General features: G+C 37.2%; 1 protein-coding gene across 1 annotated transcript in view; it reads right to left on the bottom strand.

Annotated features, from left to right (window-relative positions):
• The window catches only part of TNS3 (tensin 3), a 134,817-nt gene that overhangs the window by 44,900 nt on the left and 68,408 nt on the right, over window positions 1–21,509 (bottom strand). Inside the window, exons 15-18 of the mRNA XM_053958255.1 lie at window positions 13,570–14,826; window positions 3,582–3,760; window positions 3,119–3,236; window positions 2,934–3,017 (exon numbers count right to left, since the gene is read on the bottom strand). Of these exons, the coding sequence (XP_053814230.1) occupies window positions 2,934–3,017; window positions 3,119–3,236; window positions 3,582–3,760; window positions 13,570–14,826 (1,638 nt within the window). The remainder of the gene's footprint in view (window positions 1–2,933; window positions 3,018–3,118; window positions 3,237–3,581; window positions 3,761–13,569; window positions 14,827–21,509) is intronic.

The raw sequence follows: 21,509 nt of genomic DNA, 5'->3' as shown, positions 1-21,509 counted from the left end.
CATAGCAGCAAGTGATCACTGGAGCAGTAGCACTGACACAAAGTTGACTGCATGCATACAGACTGAGGTAGGTTAAATTTACACCTGTTTGATAAAGAACAAGGCTCTGAAATCCTGCATGCAAGACATCTCCAATAAATGTACAGGGAGAGTTAGGGCATAGCTAATGTAAGGGAGGCAGATACATAACACTACTAGATTGGAAAGAAATTAAGATTTCTAGGGATAACAGACCTCTGTTTTGTAAGACTTTATTAAAGACAGTGTCCTTAAGTAAACAGGTTAAAAATCAGATGCATTCAAGATACTAGATACACAGTTTACATTAATAACTTAAGAGAGAATTTTTATATGTAAGGACTGGATGTCATTGCAATTACTGATTTTTTTTTATTAATTTTATTTTATTATTTATTATTTATTATTTTTAATTACTGATTATTTTTTCTTTTAAAATATATACTTTTGTACTTTCCTAAAAGCACAACAGAATCTCTTGATATGGTAAGTGCTAATTACACTGAATGCTATTCTCCACAAGGAAACAGGGAAGAAATAAAACAGTAATCCATCTAGATAATTGATAACCAGGTTACGGCATCCTCTCTGGTAACTTAAAAAGCAGATAAATAGCAAAGCTGAGATGCAGAACAAAGCAATTTTGAATTCAAGGGTGATCTGAACTGAGACAAAAGTAGTAATATCTTAATGGCAGAAATTAAGACTCCAGAGTCCATGATGCAAAAGGCCTTACGCTGTTGAAAATCTCTGAAGAAGTCAGTATGTTTCCTGACTTTTACCAAAATAAAGACAATGTAAGCATTTAAAAGAAGAGCTGGCTGCAAGGGAAAGTACTAAAAACTGAGGCTGTTAAGAACTCTTGCAAAGTGCACACTCTAAGAGTGTGCACTTTGCAAGAGTTAAACTTTTATGGCAGGTGCATTAAAGCAGTCTCAACCCACGAAGAGCTGTGTCTATTCCCTTCAGATTCTTGGCCTCTTCAACACACAAAACATAACACTCTTGCTCAGGGCATGAATTAGGGATTAGTAGCAGAAATAAGAAGCACTTCTTGCAAAAGGAATCAGAAGCATAGAAGCAAGTACAGTACATACTTACTGTAGATACAGGCAATAATTATAGTAGAAGTGAAGAAGAAGAAGAAGAATTTTAAAACATTTAAAGTATTATTCTTACTTGCCTCTGACAATAGAAATTTCTGTGCTCTGATGGGAAAATCACCCAATTAACATTTCTATTAATATTTCTAGGAGATGCTTGCAAACAGGTGTCTTTACTGCATGTTTTCTAGCTGACCCATCTCATACACTTTTAACCTTTAACTAATTAACAACTAACATCTTTAATGTCACAATACATTATGTTTACAGCTAAAACCAAAGCTGCACGGAGATGAGCACTTAACCTGCAGCATTCAGTACACCTTGAGCTTCATTTTAAAACAGGCACTCAAAGGAACAATTGCCTACTTTTCTAATAGTTAGAATAATTATTATGAGTATCTAAAACCAGCATTTGAGAGATGACATCATTTAAAATTAAGCAGGAGAATCAAAATAGAGAAACACATTGAAAGCCAAATAGTTTTCCAAGGCAAGTCTTAGCCCTTAGCAACATTAATAGAAACCATTTATCAACAAAGTTCAGTAGATCAACCTATAATTGATTTGATGAAGTTGTCCCCAGGGGGATATAAGCCACTAATTACTTAGAAGTAGGGAGAACCATAAAGAGATGTCTTGAACCAGGTAGAAGATTTTTCTAAAGATGATTTTATTCTGTGTTGACATTACTTGCTTTTGACAACTATTAAGTGAGGCAAATTGAACGTAAAGGGTTTTTAAAGTTAAAATTGAAACACTCTTATTGCATCAAAACCCATCATCAAATTTATTGAAAAGTCTACTATCAAGATCCTCCTGGAGAAGACAGTCACAGCCTAAGCAGTAAAACTATACATAATATACATGAATTTTCATGTGAACATCACGTAATGCGTAAAATGAATGCCTGTGATTTTTATTCAGGCTTTAAATACATTAGCTGGCTTCCTGCTATGTCCAGCACTTTCTGATGCAGTCCAGAAAAACTTTTTTCTTTTAAATCCTATTGTTTTCAAATAATTTTGCACAAAAAAGTTGACGGTAACAGTAGCTTAGCTGCTATTTTTAGTAGCAAAGAGTTAAGGCCTTGAAAATCATCCTTTATTATAAAAAATCGTAACTAGATCATATATGTAATCATCCACTACCGACTACTTTCCCATGGTTGCACATTTACAAAGTGTATCATGGCAAAAAAAGCCCTCCAGAACATCCATTCCTCCAGTAAAGGATCTCCTTGACTTGAGCATAGCTACTGTCAAGTTCTATTCTCAGCTTCACTTTGCTGAGAATAGCTTTGCGCTTTTCACTTTTTCACTGGCCTGGAAAGATGGCAACATGAATATCACCCATCTTTCCTGAGATGGAGACAAAACCTGCTTAAAATCACAAAGAACTCAAGTCTCCTGATAGTGGTATTTTGACGTCATCAAATATCAGCAGAAAGATTGAGGAAACCATGCAAACACAGAGAGAGAACAAGAGCAGGATAGCCTTAAAGGCTGAGCTGCATTTCCTCTTATTTCCATGACACAGCTGTCTAATTGCTTCACACTAAATTTGCACAATGAATGTGAACATAGGACTCCCTGTTGGCAGTTAAAATCTGGAAGGTATTAAATATTTCTTGGATAATTCTTCATTACTCACTTGTTTTTGGTGTAATTAAAATAGGACTGCTAAAATCTGTTTCTCTGACTCGCATATCTAAATTCACCATTTGTATGTCCTACTTATAAACCACTGTTGTGTTAGTTGCCTTCATACACAGTTCATTTTCACATTACTTAGGAAAGAGGGGTACCTTACCAGAAATGGTTCTGTACAGCTCAGATGGGCTGCTGACCTTTTGGCTAGAGGTAATCTGCTGATGGCATGGTGGAGGTGCTGTCACTAGGAGAGAGGGAAAAGGGCAGTTCCTCTTCAGTAACAGCTAAAATGTTAATAGTGCTATTTAAATAAATAAATAAACAAAGAAACAGTAATTTTCTTACCGCATGTCACCTCTGGTGACAGGGGAAAAGCTGATGTGAATGTGGCGGCTTCATTTCCATTTTTTATTGTGGAGAAGACTCCCCCATCTATTTCATCTTGGTAATGTACAACAATCATCTAAGAGAAGACACAAAAAAGCAAAATTATAGTGTGACGATTTTCACTTAACCCTGTGACACAGTGGAGCATTCTTCATCAAATTACAGAAGGTTTCTGTAATCAGATGCATAATGCAATCTACTGTTCCAGCAGAGAGATCCTGGAACATTGAAAACATGCAAACACAGAACAGACAAGAGCATCCTTAAACACTGAATTGCATTTATGAGGTGAATGCAGTTACTTGTTTTTATTGCCATGATGCAACTGCCCAATTGCTTCATATTAATTTTGGACACAGAACATAAGACTTCCTACTGGCCACTCACTTCAGTATTTAGTGAAAAATTCTTGATTGTTTACCTCCTTGGTCTTCCCTCCAGCAACCAGTGATCCTGGAATTACAGCCTGGTGACTAGCAGGAGACTTCATCCATCCACACCTGTTATAGGATGACTCCTCAGGAATATCATTGTCATACTGCCCAACACTTAACTTTCTGAGCCTTCTCCCTGTTGCATCATCATCTTGCATACCTGTTGCTGAAAACAGGCAAGCTGATTAAGAAACTATTTTTTTTCCAGATAGAACTATTAAAACAAACTTCACTATTCTGTCTGTAGTGACTATAAACAAGAATGTTCAAACTGTTTTACAAAACCACATAGGTGGGGAAAAGATACCAGTTGTAATTTCTTTGCTGACACCAGTTGGAAAATATTTGCAGTCCCCTTTGTTCTAGAGGAGTAAGTTAAGCAGCATGTTTCTCCTGATGCTCATTTTTGAAGCAATCACCCTCAGTGCAATTGGAAGAGCAAGCCAGCAGGGGCTGCTACGGGCACTCGAAGAGAAGCCTCTCTGTGGCCTCTCTGTGGAGAAACGAATCTCTGTGTCATTTCTGACACACAGTGAGTGGCTCTTGGCAGAAAAACAATTGCGGCTGTCCAGGGCTGCATTTCCCCCGCCTTTCCCCTCCCAAAAGCAGATTATTTTTAGCTAAAACAGATCCCGGCCCTTATAAACTCAGTTCACTGTACACCTTTTGTGACATACACAGCAATCACACTTAATCACAAAAATTAGGTATTAGCTACACACAGAAGATGTAATTCTTTTGAGGAACAGCACAGAAGACTAACCTCAACCAGCAGAACAATCCAGAATATTCAAGAATATAAAGCACTATTTGTTTCCAAAGACATTAAGAGCACATCACTAGATGCAGAGCTATGATTAGCAGGATTTTATACATGGTCATCCATTCCAAACAACAGGCACTTCCAGATTACTCCTGCAACAATTGCTTTTTCTACCCTTCTTAAATCAACAATAAGGATCCGTAGAACTTACTGGGTAGTCACTAAAACAACCACATGCATAGTAACTTTTCAAATACTCCTCTGAGAGCTTCTATGGTCTATATATATGCAAAAAGATCTTTGAGGATTAACTATTTCTCTTAAAAGAGCTGAGTATTTCCACAACTTCTTTTTCCATAATTTCTTTAATTGCTTTAATTGCTTGGTGTCATTTAAACCTTTACAGTAATTACCAAATGTAAGTATGTGTTGTTGAAGCACATCTCTTACACACCCTGATCATGGAGCCATAACACTAGGAGTCCAAAGTGTGTCCTTCATCTAAACCAGCAGGAGGACTTAATCAGCAACTTGGGTAGAGAAAAATGATAGCATACACCTTACACACACATCGATTTCCTAATCTGATGTAGCTGATAGAAGCTAAGGTGTAAAATCTGGCATGCAGCATAAGAGTCTGTGTTATAGACATTCCACCTTGATTACACTACATAATTATAAAGCATTAATTCACATATACATTTCTGTATAGTGGAACACTTTTTATTCAAGCCTGAAACAGAGACAGGGATTTTAGACTAAAATCCATGATACTTAACTGGTTCTGCATTGACATATGTATGTATCAACCTGAGTAACTTGCTGGCAAGTAGTAGCTTATCCTAAAAATATTAATAAATCTCTTGTTAAACTACAAAACTAGACCCTTCCAAAAAATCCATCTCTGATAGCATTTAAGGCAGTGTTACAATAACTACTATTGAAGAAAATAAATAAATACATACAACCATGTTAGTAATTTTTGAGAATTCCACCAATAAGGTAAAATTTCAGGGTCCAAATACAGCCAGTTATTAATTTTATCGAGTCAGTATTTATAAACCTAGCACATTTGGAAAAAGACACAACTGAGATTCTGGTTTTATGGTTGCTGCAACCTGGAAAACTCAAAAACTTTTTAAGCATCCATATTTAACTCCTTTTTCCTTGACTTGAATCTTTATGTGTGGTCTCTTATTTATGGAAAGAGTATGTGCTGAAGACCCTGTAAGCAAACTAGATGCATCACTCAAGATTTTCGAAGCCAGAAAAGGACATGAAATCACAAATATCTTCTAAACCTCTTACATGATACTAAACAGTCACAGTGAATTCTATGAAATTGGAGACATTTAAGAATGTAGACTGAGTTCATACTATTCCAGCATTTACCAACATTTGCATTGCATTTCCTTTTTTATTTGTAATTTCTGTAAAGAAAAATGACTGAGAATCACTGCAGAATCTCAGATGATTTGAGACCAGACACTCCCAGTACCACCACTTCTCCACAGGAGGCAGCAGAAGCCAGGAAGAGCACATAAGAGTTTCACTGCATCTGCAACGAAGTTACAAAGCCATACACAATTTATTTCAGATTATTTCTCTTAGTTAATATGGCCTTGTAGACTACTTTATGATAAAGACTATCTATGTTTGGATGGGTCAAAAAAGACCTTTGAAATTTAACACAAGTTTTGCTTGTCATACTAATGAGAGGATTTCATCATCAATAATATTGATACACTCACGAAGCTTGTAATTTCTACAAAGTTAATGCAGTCCCCAGAAAGCTACAAACAGGTCTCTCTGGGAAAATAGACATTTTCCTTAAATAGACTGAAAGTGCTTTACATACCAAATTACCATCAGATGCTGGACAACAGAGAGCAGAAGTTGAGCTGATATATTTCAGTAAAGCTTAAAGCAAATAAATCTAAGAAAATTAAGTGAAGGAGTGAGCAAAAAATTACTTCTACTTATTTCATTCATTTCAAAACTGTACTTCATAATATTTTAGACTTATATTTTAATGTTTTAATAATTAAATATTTTAATATTTTAGACTTACTAATTTGAAAGGAACCTTTTACAGTGTACAGTGTCAGTTGCCAAGACTTCCTAGAAGTTACAAAATTCATTTTTATTCTTATGATTTAGCTTAAAGTTTTGGCAGAGCTTCATAAATATCCCAGGAGCACATATTTATTTCTTCGAAAGCATTTAATATACTGTCCTTTCTCTCTTTCCCAATGTGAAAAGTGATTTTTCCCTACAAAAGCAATTTTATTTTCCCCAATGAACAAATAATAACATTCCAACAAACTGGCATCAGAACAACATCAGGTACTTACCTCATCAGATGGTTATCACCATGCAAAAGCTACAGCTAACAGAAGCATGGCCAGTGGTTAAAGGTTAATCATTGTTTGGTTTCTTTAACTGCTTAGCTTTCCTCAACTACTATTGAGAGGTATTTGTAACTGTTAGAAAGAAAACAACGCTAAGCTTAAAATCTTGTCTCCAGTGGCTTATCAGTAACAGTGCTGTATCCCATTTATTAGCAAATTATCCAACTGGTTACAAATATAATTCCTTGTGATAGCATTGAAATATAAATGTCTGAATGTGTAAAACTGATTTTAGCCACTTGAATTTCAATCATCAATACCTGAGCAACAGTTAAGATAATTTTCTCTATATATAGCTTAAGCAGTGTTAACTATATTATTTCACAGGCAGCTTCTCACTTACTTAACTTCTTTTATTGTCTAGCAAGATTTTTGGAATCTGCAATTCATTTCAATTCTAATCCTTTCACAAGAGGAAACAGGTAACATCTATGTGGGAATCCTTAAAATCAGAGGGTTTGGGGAAAGCTGCAAAAGGCAGGCCTTGGAGACAGCAGAACTGCAATTAGAGCTAAGCAGTAGCCGTAAGATTTGTCAGCAGCAAAATTATACAAGAAGTAGAAAAGTAAGGACAAATTGAACAATGGTCAGTGTATTAACGCATGTCTAGAATAACTCCCTAAGCTACAGAAAAGTTTATCTAGCAAGATATTAGGAAGTTCTAAGCTTAATAATGGAGCTCTGTGCATTGTATCTTAAGGCTTCCAAGCAGGTATTGTATTCAAAATAAGCAAGCATTGTTTTAACCAAAGGAACATGTGCTTATAGTGGTTGGATAGAACTACTGTCAATATGCTTTTGCTTTGTGTGATTGGTCAAAAAGCTTTTAAAGTAAGTTGTAACATTAAGTTCTTTGTCTGCTGCTGGGGATGTGAGATGCTGGCATCTTTCCATTATCATAACCATGGTAATGAGAGTGATGCTAGAAAATAAACAGCTCAAGACATGTTCCTCAGCAGTCCCATCCCGTTCATGATTTGTACATAGACCCCCTGCAATTAATTTCAATTCTAACCCTTTCACAAGAAGAAACAGGTAACATCTATACATTCAAGAATATCTGACAAAGTTTTAAGTGGTTTAAGAAAATGATATGTTTTTTAAGAAACAAAAGGAAAACTTACTAGGATGTATGCTTAATCAACCAATCAATACAACTTAACAGACTTTGCAGACAGACAAGCTGGAATTCATTGCCTGTGTACAAGCATGTTACACACAGAGAGGAAAAGATAAAGTGCTTGCATTCAAGTGAGCTTCTTACCACAGCTCCAACTGGCGTGGAAAGCTAGCATGATATAAGAAGCTCTACCAGTTCTACCCACAGAGCAATAAAATGCAGGGCTCTGTTGTGAAAGGAATCGTGAAAATTTCCACAAAACTGATTTTCCAATGTCCCTTTCACAGACCTCAGCAGAAGTAATGAAGGCTGAAATAACACTCTGGGGAGAACTCTGTTAGCATTGCAGAAATTCCAGAAGTCCATGCCTACACTGCAGTTTAAAAAGACCTATCAATTACTGTGAAACAAGGGGATACAATCCAACATGAGGCTTAAGAACACAACAAGGAAAAATAAGTCTGTAAGTTAACTTCTAACAGAGGAGCCTTCAGGGACTATCCCACATACTAAAAATGTTACCAACAATGCCATCCAAACTGAAAGTGATCTCCTCCTTTGCCACCATTTATCTTCTACATAAGTTCTACATTTATCTTCTACACAAGTTTAAGATTTTTAAAGAAGGTATGCAATGATCAAACTTTCAAAACAGCTTTATGCTTAAACCATAGCAAATCTACTTTAAAAATTTAGATTCAGCTTTACAATCATTATTACATACTGAAAGAAAAAGTATCTTCAAAGACAGCAAGACAAAACTTGAACTAAATATTGCTGTGGTGGAAAAAGGATAATCAAATATATAGCCAGTTGAAAAACAAAATCTCTGAATATTCTGAGTGACCCAGCAGGATCACTGAGTCCAAATCTTAAATGAAGTATGAGGATTGAACCCATGACCTTGGTGGATTTGTGATGCAAATACTAAACAAGGATCTTGATATGCTCAAACTTTCAGGTTCCCAGATCTTTAGGAACACTGTTTCAAAAGCATTAATTAGAAAACAAGCCAACTATGCTGTGCCTGTGATACATTCAATGCCTTAACCATTCTAAAATGTAACACAAAGTGCTGCTTAAGTCAGAAAAATCCCTTTATTCTTGAAAAAATACCCAATAATTAGCAATGATTAACAAGCAAACTAGTATTTTTAACCCCAATTTCTAACAGCTAGTAGACTAGGAGTGTAAACTCCTTATAACCAATTAGTCTAACAAGCAAATGAAAAGGTCTAAACTCTATCCCAAATTTAAGCAGACCATCAAGCATAGGACACAGCAGCTCTGCAGATCTATCACTTTAGGTTCAGAGCCCATTTACATTATGCTAAGAATGGGGAGCAAGCCCAGTGCAAAATCCAAACTCGTATCTCCAAACCCATAAAGAGAATTCATAATGGTAGACTCAGGCCCACATGCTGAAAATTACAAGACTTCAAAATTTTGTGGTGTAAGTATATGGCATAAATTAAAAATTATTGTGCTGCTAAATGTAACTAAAATTCAATTTTAACTGTAGCTTAAGAAGTTATTTAATTTAATTTAAAAACTGAATCTTGTTCAGTTATAACTTAAAACTTCAATTTTTACCTTTGATTTACCTAAAAACTCAAATTTAGTGTTAACTACTGTAAAATTAACTCCCAAGTCAGGCACCAAAATCTTCCTGTACAACAGAAATGACAAGTTTTGTAATGTATTTTACATACAAATAAGGCAGGTAAAAAGTTGGACAAGCTTTGTTTTTCTCTCACTTTACAACTTATTTCAGAGGGACTATGCTTACCCACAGAATAGCACAGTAAATGGGAACATCAGTGCTTTTAAAAAATATTATTTAATAAGGTATGCAAAAAGGATTTCTTTCTCTCTCCTTTGTCTGCAGAGACACTGTAGCATGATTTACAATACTGTTATCTTGGGCCATCTCCAAAGGTTTATTTTTGATAGAGGAAAGATCTGTGAAGGTATTCCAGACATGTAATCAGATCCTAAGCCACCTCAGTTTTATTCATTTCGCATTGTTAATTTGAGAGACGGAGGCTTTGTTTAATGTTCAATTCTGTGTTGAGCTGATAAACTCCAAGTGAAATATAAGGCTGTATGAATTGTGTATCTCTGTAGTTCCTACAGTAGGTAACCTAGGGAAATTTTGAGATCGTAATTTCAAACACCATAACTCATGCGTGAAGAAGAATTAGAATTACCTGAGAGGAACAATATAATTTCAACCTTATGGCAAATACAGAACCTCTCTTTGTCATGCTGGCAAATTCAGATAGAAATGCATATCTTGGTCACAGTCATTGAAAAAGGCTGCCCCAAATACTGAATGCATGTGTTTCTGTGTTCTGCCTTCACTTGATCACATAATTCCTCACTTGCATCTAGTACTTTTCTAAAGATGCAAATTGTAACATTTTAACCGTGAAAAGGTGGGGTACACAGATGAGACATGGGTGACAATGATGGTCAGTTATAATGAAAATGGGTAAAAACCTTTCTGTTCTCTACATTTACTAAATTCTTGCTTTTACAATTTTGTAGGTTGAAGCAGAACATTGATTTAGCGTTCCTTTTTTACTGAACAAGCATAAGCCTTGTGGTAAAAAGATGGCTGATTTGAGAAAATAAGTCTTACTAATATCTTTAGCAGTAGACTGAGGTCATATGTTAATTATTAGGTGTAAAAGAATATACAGAGAGTGAAGTAAATGGCTGAAAGAAAATGGCTGAAAGAAAATGGCTGAAAGAAAAGCTTATACACACATCAAAATTTTTTCATGCTATGAACTTCCTGTCATTTAAAATTAAGCACTCCTGTAGTACTGTGTCATTAGTAAATGGCAGCTTCATTCACTGTCAGAAACTCATCTGTGTGTAACTCAGCTCAAGTAAAAGATAAAAATTGGAAAAATCTTAATAAACATTGCAGTGATTCACCTCTGATAAGCATGACACTGAAGGAGAGAAAAGCTCATCAACCATTGCTCTGCATGGTTCATAAAGATACATCCTAGCAAAAAGAAATTCAATGATCCAAAAATGCTAAGCACTTAACACAAGAAATCATTTCAGACAGAACCCAGAACTCTGCTGCATGGGCAGTCAGTGGTTTGTGCCAGGTTGACCTATGCTAAGGATACATGTGTATAAAAACATCTAGGAAGAAGCATGAAAGGATAGGTTGTAGCCTATATGTCAGTCAGTGCAGAATCATATGAGCAAATAGAGGCAAGAATGCACCATAATGTACATCCCAGCTGACACACACACATTTCATTCTTAGGCACATTCTTCCAGCTTTGCAGGGCACTGGAAACATGCACACACTTTAAGGCATGTATTTTCTGCACACTCATGCAGGAAACCAGATAATTCCACCATCCTCCTGTAATCCAACCCTCAAGTTAGACACCTAGCTCTATGCATCAGCAAACTTGCTGAGGAGGCACTCTACCCCTTCATCCAACTGATTAATAAGTTTAACAAGACTGGATTTAGATACTTGAACTACAGGCATCTGTAGACTGTGCCACTGACCACAATCCTCTGAGACCTGATATGCAGCCAGTTCTCAATCCAGTGATTCAAAACAGTGGTGCATACAGGGAAAAACATTCATTCAATTTACCTGAATGAATATTAAGAATGGGTGTTCCTCATTCTTAATATTCATTCAGGTAAATTGTTTTATCCCTATGCTGGTTTGTGCACACCATGCATGAATAAATATATGATTCTGTATATTTCAGTGGGGTAAGTCCAGATATATAAATCAATAAATTCTACAGCACTTAGAAAATCAGTACGTGCTGGTGACCTCCTAGTCTCAAGCAGAGGTGGCAGCATGGCACATATATGTGTTGTTTTACCTCTAGAGCCCTGAGTAGTTTTAAAATCAGGCTCTTGCTAGTATAAATTGAATGTTACTTGCAGAAGTCAGAAATGGAACATTTTAGCACTTGACATAAAGACAAACTTAAAAAAAATTATTGTTCTAAAGCTATACAAATTATTTTTCTAATTTTGTTTAATTAAAGGTTATTCTTATGTTCCTTACTACTAAAGTCTTTCCTCTTATACTGTGCCCTGATACTTCCCCTCAGATATCCAGGATTTTAAATGCTGTCTATACATTTATATTTGATTCCCTTAAATATGGAAATTCCATAATTTAGTTTTTTAAAATACATCCTCTTCCAGATCATTCCCCAAGTACAATTATTTTCACTGGTCTTTATTTACCTGGCATTAAAAATGGAAGGGAAATTACAGGGACTTCTAATTCCTTTGAGATGACCAGAAACTCTGAGAAAATTTCAAGTATCTCTTTTAAGCTTCATATATTCAAACACTGAACTGTAAAAGGTGGCTTATTCTAAATGATCTCTTTATCCCCTTCACTAGATTTACTGTACATAAAGAGAAGAGTGTTCTCCTGCTGGAAAAATCTCAATTTGACCATCAGCTAATAATTTGGAAAGATTCAAGAGAATTACAAACTAATGCCACTAAATACATATTGTGTATTAAAAGTAAGCAGTGAAGCATCTCACATTCATTAGTCATGGATTTTTGGACTTCTTCAGTCCTCAGTTACCCTTCTAAACACAGAACTGTGATTTCACCTTCCCTACAAGAATCACCATCCTTGATCACATAGGCCCATGAACAGACACCACATGCTAGTTAGGCACATTCATGGTGTCCTATGGGGTTTGAGCTGTAGCAACTCATTTGTGTCCACTGAGGGCATAGGCAGATCTTCTGTCATGCTGGCTTAACACTCAATCAAATCCTAGGGACACAAGCAAGTCTTTCATTGCACCATGACTGGAGACAAGAAGAGGAGGAAGAGGAAGATGGAAGGGGAGAAAGGGAGGCAAGGGTGTATGTTTTGCCAGAGAAATTAGACCACATAAAATTTCCAAACATGACAGTAGGACAGGCAAGAGCTTATTTGTCACAAACTTTAGGTTGACTATTAATAATAGGTTTAGTGGACTTAGCCAGAGGCAGACTACTCATCCTTTTGCAAAGCTGCTAGTTCTAGTAGCATTACTTAGGCAATACAGTTAGCAAGTGTTGTGCATTTAATTCCATCAGCTGTAATAATTTCAGAGTCAGAGATAACAAACAAGCACTGTGACTTGCACATTTTTAAACAAAAACTTTCCAAAAGAGCATGTCTTAAAATACTTTACTGGCAAATATTACTTTATTTGTGAAAACATTGCATAGAAATTTAATGCCAGCATCATTACTCTGTATTTGAAGATAAAGTGGTTGGAACTTTTTCTCCTAATTTAAATCGAAACTGTAATAATGAAAAACCTACACCACCAATGCCTTCTAAAAATGTCTCGATGTACAAATTCTGCTTCCTTATAACTTAAATTCACAGCAGCAAAATAATCCCAAGAGATGATCTATAACAGATAAGAACTTCCTGAAAAGTAATTTTTTCAAGCAAAAAGGCAAGAACCTGCAAAACTTACTTACCTTACATCATTTGATTCCATATCTTGGATGATTATGTAAAGAGGGCATCAGAAATAACCCCTTGATAATCATTGTCAAAAGTTTTAAGCAATGACCTGAGGGTCCTGCTGTACCATATAATGAACACACAGGTGCTAGAAAAAGAATGATTTTCAGAAAGTATAACAGCTTACCATGTCCAGAGGCATTCCTGTTTCTGATCTCTAATTTGTCACGGAAGCCAGACCTACTGTTAAGCTCTTCCATGTGTGCATCAAGGCTGCTGAAGCCATTTACTTGATTTCTGTCACTGGTGAGAGTGTTAATGCGGGTTGGGATAGGTTCAAATGTAGGGTCTAACTCCAAGATCAGCCTGTTCAACTGTTCAATGGACTGATCAATATCCAAAGTTGGAGAAGGTGGTACGTCTCCAGCATTTTGTCCTAGATCCAGGCCATTTGTGTTCCTCTCAGGCATTAGCCTTGACTTAAAATTGTCAGCACTTGCATGTTCTTCAGCTTCTGCAGCACCCAGCATGCTTCCTAGCCCTCTCTGCACAGCATCTCTGCTGCTAGAGCCACATGTTGGAGCATCTGCAACTTGGGACTGGCTCTGTACACTGCCCAAATTCTCCACAGTGTTATGAATGCCAACCATAATTTCATTCTCTGGGGCAAAACCATATTGGTGAGCAGTGACCATCTGCTGCTGGCATACCCAGGTCTGAGTAGAGTAGTTACTTGGGCCATAGGCTTGTAGATGGGGTGAGACAGAAGGATTCTGTTGCGATTGCTCAGTTGACTTTGGCTCAGTGCTTTCAAATAATCTCTCAAAGAGGGAATCCACACCAATTCCCAGGTCTGCAGCAAAAGCATTGTGATGCTCTTCCCCAGCATTACTTCCAAAGCCGTCTGAAAGAAGTGAGTTTTGACTGCTCTTGTGGCAACTGAAGTTCCCTAGGTGGGTGGAGTGCTGCCCTTCTGAGGCAGACAACGTCCCAGTGCTGTCTACACTGTGAAGGTCATGATTAGGCATTTCATCATCCAGAATATCAGTCTCCCTGTCCTTCATTTTGGTGACTTCATTCATGAGAATGTGAGCTGGCACTATGTGGTGAGTAGCACTGTACTTGCTTTGAGCATCAGTCATATCCTTGGTGGTGCTGACAGAATCCTCTAGTCCAAAGCCGCTAAGTAGCTGGTCTAGTTCTGCCTTCTCTTGTGGGCTCAGACTCCGTTTAACTCCTGGGACAAGGCATTCCTCAGTTTTGTCTGTTCTGATGGAAGCTGTGGAGTGTCCAGAATCACTACTGACAGAGAGGGTGTGATCACTGTGATCAGGACTGTCTGTAACATGAATACCCCTAGCAACACCAGAGATGTTGTCTGAAGAGCTCTTCTTTCTCACTTTTGCATACAGACTGCCATCAATGGGACCTTGGGTACGGAACACTGTGGAGATATGAGTGAAAAGGAAAAGGAGAGATAAGGACAAGGCATCATATAAGGGCTTTGACTAGTGTCATGCCACAAGTATTGTTAACACTAATGGTATTGTTTCTGCAAAACTAAATCAACTCTACAACTACAGCAAATACCAATGACCAACAGAGCAAGAATGGTAGAAACCCACCAGCAATACTTGCCTTTAATATATATATATTATGTAATTATTACTTTGTCCATTTTTACTTGATGGTCTGACTATACTACAAAGAATACTTTTCTCCTTTTCTTGGTGTTGCAAGGAAAAGACAAGCTTTTAATCAGAGCTGCAGTCCTTGGAATATACATAAAGCCTCTTCACAAAGGAAGGCACAAGTAAATGTTAAGAGTATGACATTTCTGACATGATTATGACATATAGGGGGGACCTGGTATGCATGTCATGTTTTTGTTTCAAAGAAGGACTAATGAACTTCAGTGGAAGCCTCCACAGAAGTAACTATATTTGTCTTACTCCCTTCTAAAACATCACACCAAACATATCACACAGGTTAGACCAATATGAGGTTAAAGTATCGCTACTGAATTTTTATCCAGTGCTGAAAATGAGCACAATTCTATTTTTCAAGGAAAGTTTTAGGAATAAATATGTCTAGTGTCTGTAATGCCAAGAAAGTAAAGTAAGTAGTTCCACTTTCAAAGGACTTAATGTTCATTTATCAGAATATTTATATTAAGCAGATATTTCTGAAAAACTTTTCCTACTTATAGTCTGAGAATGGTTTGAGATGAAGAAAATTAAACCATTACAATTTAGGAACAGGCAGACTTTTCTCAAAGGTAACCATCAATTACGTCTGTTGTAGTTCCAGAATCAAAAGCCCTATGGAGAGCCCACTGCATTTCAACATCAACTCTACCACACATTTTCAAAATATATGTAAAATGGCATCATGATCATGAATTTCCAAACTAAGAAACTTTTCTAGGCAATACCCATTTAGAAAAAGCATTATGCAGAAATTGTACTCACAATGGTAATTAATTCATTGGCCTTTATAATGGCAAGAAAAGTGGTCTGGTTGGAAAAAGTTTTGGGGACACACTGACAAGGTTCCATCAGTTAAAATACTTACATACTAAAGGTTATACAACAGTTTTAATAGATTTCAGCTAAACTAAAGGACAATCATTTACTTTCTAGGGACTAGGAACTATTACTTGTTTGATGTTGATTTTAAAAACAGCACATGCAAAACACCAAAATACTCCTTTTCAGAAAAAAATATCAAACTGAGCAAAAAGGAATGCAACTCCCCTTGCTGTAAAATTTCTCTGTGGATTAAATTTGATGTGTAAATTCCATGTTGAAAAGGGCTGCTAATGCCTGAGGCTGAATGTCTGTATACAGATACTTAAAAACAGTATTTTTGAAAGAAGATGTATCAAAAAGTACAGCCAACAGACAGTTTCTCAGGCTCTTGCATGCTGTGATTTCTCATAAGCTCTCATGACCTTCTAGGACTATGAAGCATACTTGGTGTTTCATATGAAGTATTTTGATACAGTTACCACAATAAAGTACAAGATTTTAAAAACAAAACAAACAACAACAACAACAACAAGAAACTGGAACTAAGAGTAACTATTAGGTGGGGTTTTTTACTGTATGCTTGGTTTTGAGTTTAAAAAACATTAAAAAAATAAAAAAAACCCTGCTTTGTTTGGAATAGTTGTATATCCTGACAAAACACAGACTTGAAAAAGTTACAGGTATGAACTGGAATGCAGTGAAGTCAATCCGGAACAGTACACTTGAACGATTACAAAGTCTTGTCTGACTGTTCTGTTACTGAAAACTAGGCTCTGTGCTTTAAAAATGCTAGTCAGCCTAAATACTGTAGTGGGTTGACCTTGGCTCTCATGCCAGGTGCCCACCAAGCCACTCTATCGACTTCCCTTCCCAGAAGGACACCAGAGAAAAAATAAGATGGAAAAGGTTGAGAAAAGGCAGTTTATTAAAGCAAGAAAAAAAAAGAAAGTTTGTGCACTTAAGCAAAGGGCGGGGGGTGGGGGTGGGGAAGTGATCTCTACCTTCCAGCAGAGAGTAACGTTCAGCCACTTCCCAGAAAGCAGGACTTCCACACAGAGCAGTTGCTCCAGAAGGCAAACATTGTAAAATAACAAATGCCCCATTCCTCTTCCTTGCCATAGCTTTTATATCTGAGCTGACATCATATGGTATGGAATACCTCTTTGGTTAATTTGGGTCAGCTATTTTTGCCTAGATGTGTCTCCTTCCCGGTTATTCCCCACTCCCAGCCCACTTGATGGGAGGAGGACATGAGAGAACTGTTAAAGAGACAGCGCTGATAGTGTGCCAGTGTTGCTCAGAAGCAGACAAAGCACTGGTGTGTTGTCAACACCTTTCTGGCTACCAATGCAAAGCACAGCACTTGTGAGAGTTTCCTAAGGACAATTAACTCCAGCTCAGCCAAACCAAATACAGTACTTCACACAAGATCAAACATTCTAGCATGCAGATTTGGTTCTCCTTGCAGAAATGGTACGTACAAAAAAACTCTCAAATTCTCAAGTACAGCCATGGAAGCAATGGAACCCTCTATTAGCCCTTCTAGTACCATAATATAGTACCATACAAGCATAGTGGCAGAAGTACAGACAAAAAGACAAACACACTGACAGTGGACTACTGACCCAAGGGTCTTACACATGTGCACTCTTTAAGTTTCAGAGATAATCCTGTCCTTCTTCCACTAATACAAAATTATCAAATTTATTCTGCATCTTGCTAGGAATGCTAGGCAACCCCAAATATTTAGCGGTCATCCAGCTGTGAATTGTACAGCTTCCACTCTGAAGAAGATACACAAGTATAGCTTACTTAAAATTTCACTTAGGAATAAAAAGCAAAACAAACAAACAAACAAAAACCCCTAAACAAAAACAACAACAAAAAAGCAAAACCCACAAACAGAAAATTAAGTACTGCATTTGTGTGTTAGTAGCCTTAACTTAGCCTTAGCCTTAAACTACTTCAGGAATCTCAGATAGCTTTTAAGTAAGTTTTAAAGCTTTTAAAAGTAAACAACTTTAATAAATAAATAATAATAACTTAAATAAATAAATAACTTTAATAAATAAATAGCTTTTAAAATTACTTAAAAGCTATCTCTCCAGGGTAACCAAAATTTTATTGTATTCCATATCTATCTGTGTCCAAGATTGTTCTTGTTTCCTTAAGACCCAGTTCTGTGGCTGGAAACAGGGCAGGAGGTTGCCAGGGTTTCTTTACAAAGTTAGAGCACCCAAGCCAGGTTCTCTTTTCCCTGGTGGCTTTTGCTCAAGGCAGAGGCTTGACTTCCTCAGAGGTTGTTTCAGGTAGGTTTTTCTGGGCTCACAAAAATAACAACTCAAAAAGCTGAATTTCACAATCAGAAACTGTTTTGGAGTAAATTTTGCAAACTCTGTCAGCAGCACAAAGCCTGAGCCAGCCCCAGGTCTGGGTCACCCCACATTGATGCTGGGACACCATTTTAGGAAAAAAGACATCAGTGCAGAAAGTCTGGTCCACTACCAAGTTTCAAAAATCCTGTTACAGGCAGGTAATATGATTGGCTCTCAAAATTAAGGGAGGAATATTGTGTGTATGTTAAGAGAAGTTCTGTTTATGTATGGTTATGTTATTGTAGTTTGTTGTTTGGATACCCTCTGTTCTCCCCATAGTCCCCTTTGCCCCCGCCCCCTGTACTGTTGCCACTGGACAGCCTTAGTTTTCAGGGACGTGTGGAGGGAAAGCATGCACAAATGTCCCTTGCATGGGGCAGCTGGGAATGGGAACATCTCACCTCCAATGAAGTTGCAAGGTTTCCACCAATGGACAGCAAAGAAGAGTTAACTGGCAGACTTTGGGAGGGGCCAGGGTTGCCTGATGCAACACCAGGGGTATTAAAGGTGGAGCAGCCATTTTGTGGATGAGCCTCTGGCAGTCAGCTATTCTCCCAGTGCTGTCCCTTTTTCATTATTCAGTCCTTTGTTGTGTTGTTAAGGTTTAATAAATCTTTAAAATTTTAAAGTGAGCAGTCGTTTCTCACAATCCCTAAAGCAATTTCTTGAAATAATGGCTTCCCAGACAGAAGTCTCATTGATCATAAGTAGGATGGTGAGCCTGACAGACATTACTTTTGATATTTATGCTAGAACTTGAGGAGCCATATTATGTGTCTAGAAATGAAATGAGAAACAGAAGAATTTGGGACCTGCTGATTTTTGGCTCTAAATTTAAATATCAATACAATATTATTAGACGTCACACGAAAACAACTGTGATTGTGGGTCAAAACAATTTACTTGCAACTAGACAATTTACTCTAATAGATAGCTGCCTTTTTAGGAACCAAAAAATACCACTCTGCATTATAAACAGGTAAGAAAGAATGAAACTCATAGCTAAACAAAAATCCAGTTGTTCCTGAGGAGTCTGGATATTTAAACTTGCAGCCTCTAACTGTGAAAATAAAATGTGTATTGCACATACCAAAATTATTTTCTAATTTGCACAGCTGAAGGAAAACATTCCTAGATTAATTTGGTGCTTTTAATTTTAACTATCATCAGAAAATATATCATAAAACAGTTTAGATTGCAAGGGATGACTAAACATCATCTAGTTCCAACCCCCCTGCCATGGGCAGGGACACCTTTCACTAGACCAGGTTGCTCAAAGCCCCATCCAACCTGGCCATGAGCACTTCCAGGGATGGGGCATCCACAACTTTTCTGTGCTACCTGTTCCAGTGTCTCTCCACCCTCTATTTATTCTTTATATCTCATCTAAATCTCTCCTCTTTCAGTTTAAAGCGTCTCCTGTCACTACATGCTCTTTTAAATAATTGCCCTCTATATTTCTTGTGGGCTCCCTTCAGGTACTAGAAGGCCACAGTTAGGTCACCCCTTTTTTCCTTTCTCATTTCCAGACTGAACAAACTCAATTCTCTCAGGCTTTCCTCACAGGAGATAAGGAAAACCATCCATCCTTCCAACCAACTTGATGGCCTCCTCTGGTCTTGCTTCCTGTGCTGGGGACCCCATAGCTGTATGCAGCACTGTTGGTGGGATCTCGCCAGTGTGGAGGGGGTGAATCACCTCCTTCACACTGCTGCCAATACTGCTTTTGATACAGCCCAGGACATGTGGTTTTCTGGGCTGCAAGAGCATGTTGCTGGGTTGTGTCCAGCCTCTCAACCACTAGTACTCCCAAGTCCTTCTCAGCAGGGCTGCTCTGGATCTGTTCATCACCTAGCTTGTATTGATACTGGGGGATGTCTAGACCCAGGTGCAGCGCCTTGCACTTGGTCTTATTAAACCATAAACTATATATATAAAAACTATAAATATATACAACCATAAATATATAAAAGCTATATTCATATATGGTTGGTTTGTTCACAAAACTAGGACAAATGAACTATTAAAATACTACAAACCTGCAAAATACAAGGGTTTGTAGTCATTCTTCTATTATATAACACCTTTATTTCATATTCTACCTCTTTCTTAAATGCAATTTTAGAATACCTCTCCACTATGACTTTTGGATTTTGACTTTTGGTCATCATCCATGTGTTTCCCAAAAAAGGTGATAACCTACTTAATTGTAAAAGTAAAGCTATGCATATAGGCAGGGAACAGTTTTGACAAAAGAAAATGAGAAAACATAACAGCAATGCAAAATTTCATTCTTTACACCTTGCTAAATAATGGTACCGCAGACACCATATAAATTCAATATCTCATCTCCATGCACAACTCAATCCCTGCTACCATTTTTTCCAAGGAAGCGACACTTTAAAATGCACAGTAATACAGCTGTCAAAAAACAAGATTACAAGAGAGGTGACCTAAGTAATGCTGGAATTTAATTAACTAAACCAAAGGGGCCTACTTTCTTTCAACCTGACCACACTTCCCAGGAGCTGTTCCAACTCTCTGAACTGCCCAGGCTGAAGCCCGACAACATTGCCATGCTGAATCTGAATTAAACACACACTAGCTGATTTTCCTAACTGAAAATCTCAGAGCAAAGGTTATGTGTGTATTGTCACTCCTCTACCTGATAAACAAAGAGTAACTTATTTAAAAATTATGACCTGAAATACTAACACATACCAAATTTAGTGACATCCTTCCAAGCCTGTGTTTTCCTGGCACTTCTCTTCTTGAAATCTAAATACCCAAAGTCAGGCTTGTCAATTAAAAATATTTCCGTCTCTAAGCCTTTTGACTTGTCCCCACAGCTACCCACTGTCCATTAATCACTTGGGAAAACATACACAAATAAAAGCCAGCTAGGTAAACTCATACACCACAAATTCAGCAAGAGCTGTTCTGATCCAGTCCACCTGAACAAAAAGAAGATGATTGCAAATACACTTTTTTTTTTTTCAAACTGTACCCTTGTTCATGTTGCAGCAGAAAACATTATAGAAGATCTGGATTATCTTTTATCAACCTCATAAATAAATATTTTTACCTTCAGGCAAACCTGGACAAGTCCTGAGCTGCATTCTTTTCAAGTTAAACTATTTTATGTGTGCTTCTCTTTTCCTTTCTCCCTCTCTATCAATGACAGGCCTTCATTCCTTACAAGCTCTTCCTGCGTAACTCCT

The sequence above is a fragment of the Vidua chalybeata genome, chromosome 1 (genome assembly GCF_026979565.1).
Source record: "Vidua chalybeata isolate OUT-0048 chromosome 1, bVidCha1 merged haplotype, whole genome shotgun sequence".
Taxonomy (NCBI): Eukaryota; Metazoa; Chordata; class Aves; order Passeriformes; family Viduidae; genus Vidua; species Vidua chalybeata.
The sequence above is the reverse complement of the archived record's forward strand: the minus strand, read 5'-3'. Positions and strand labels throughout refer to the sequence as shown.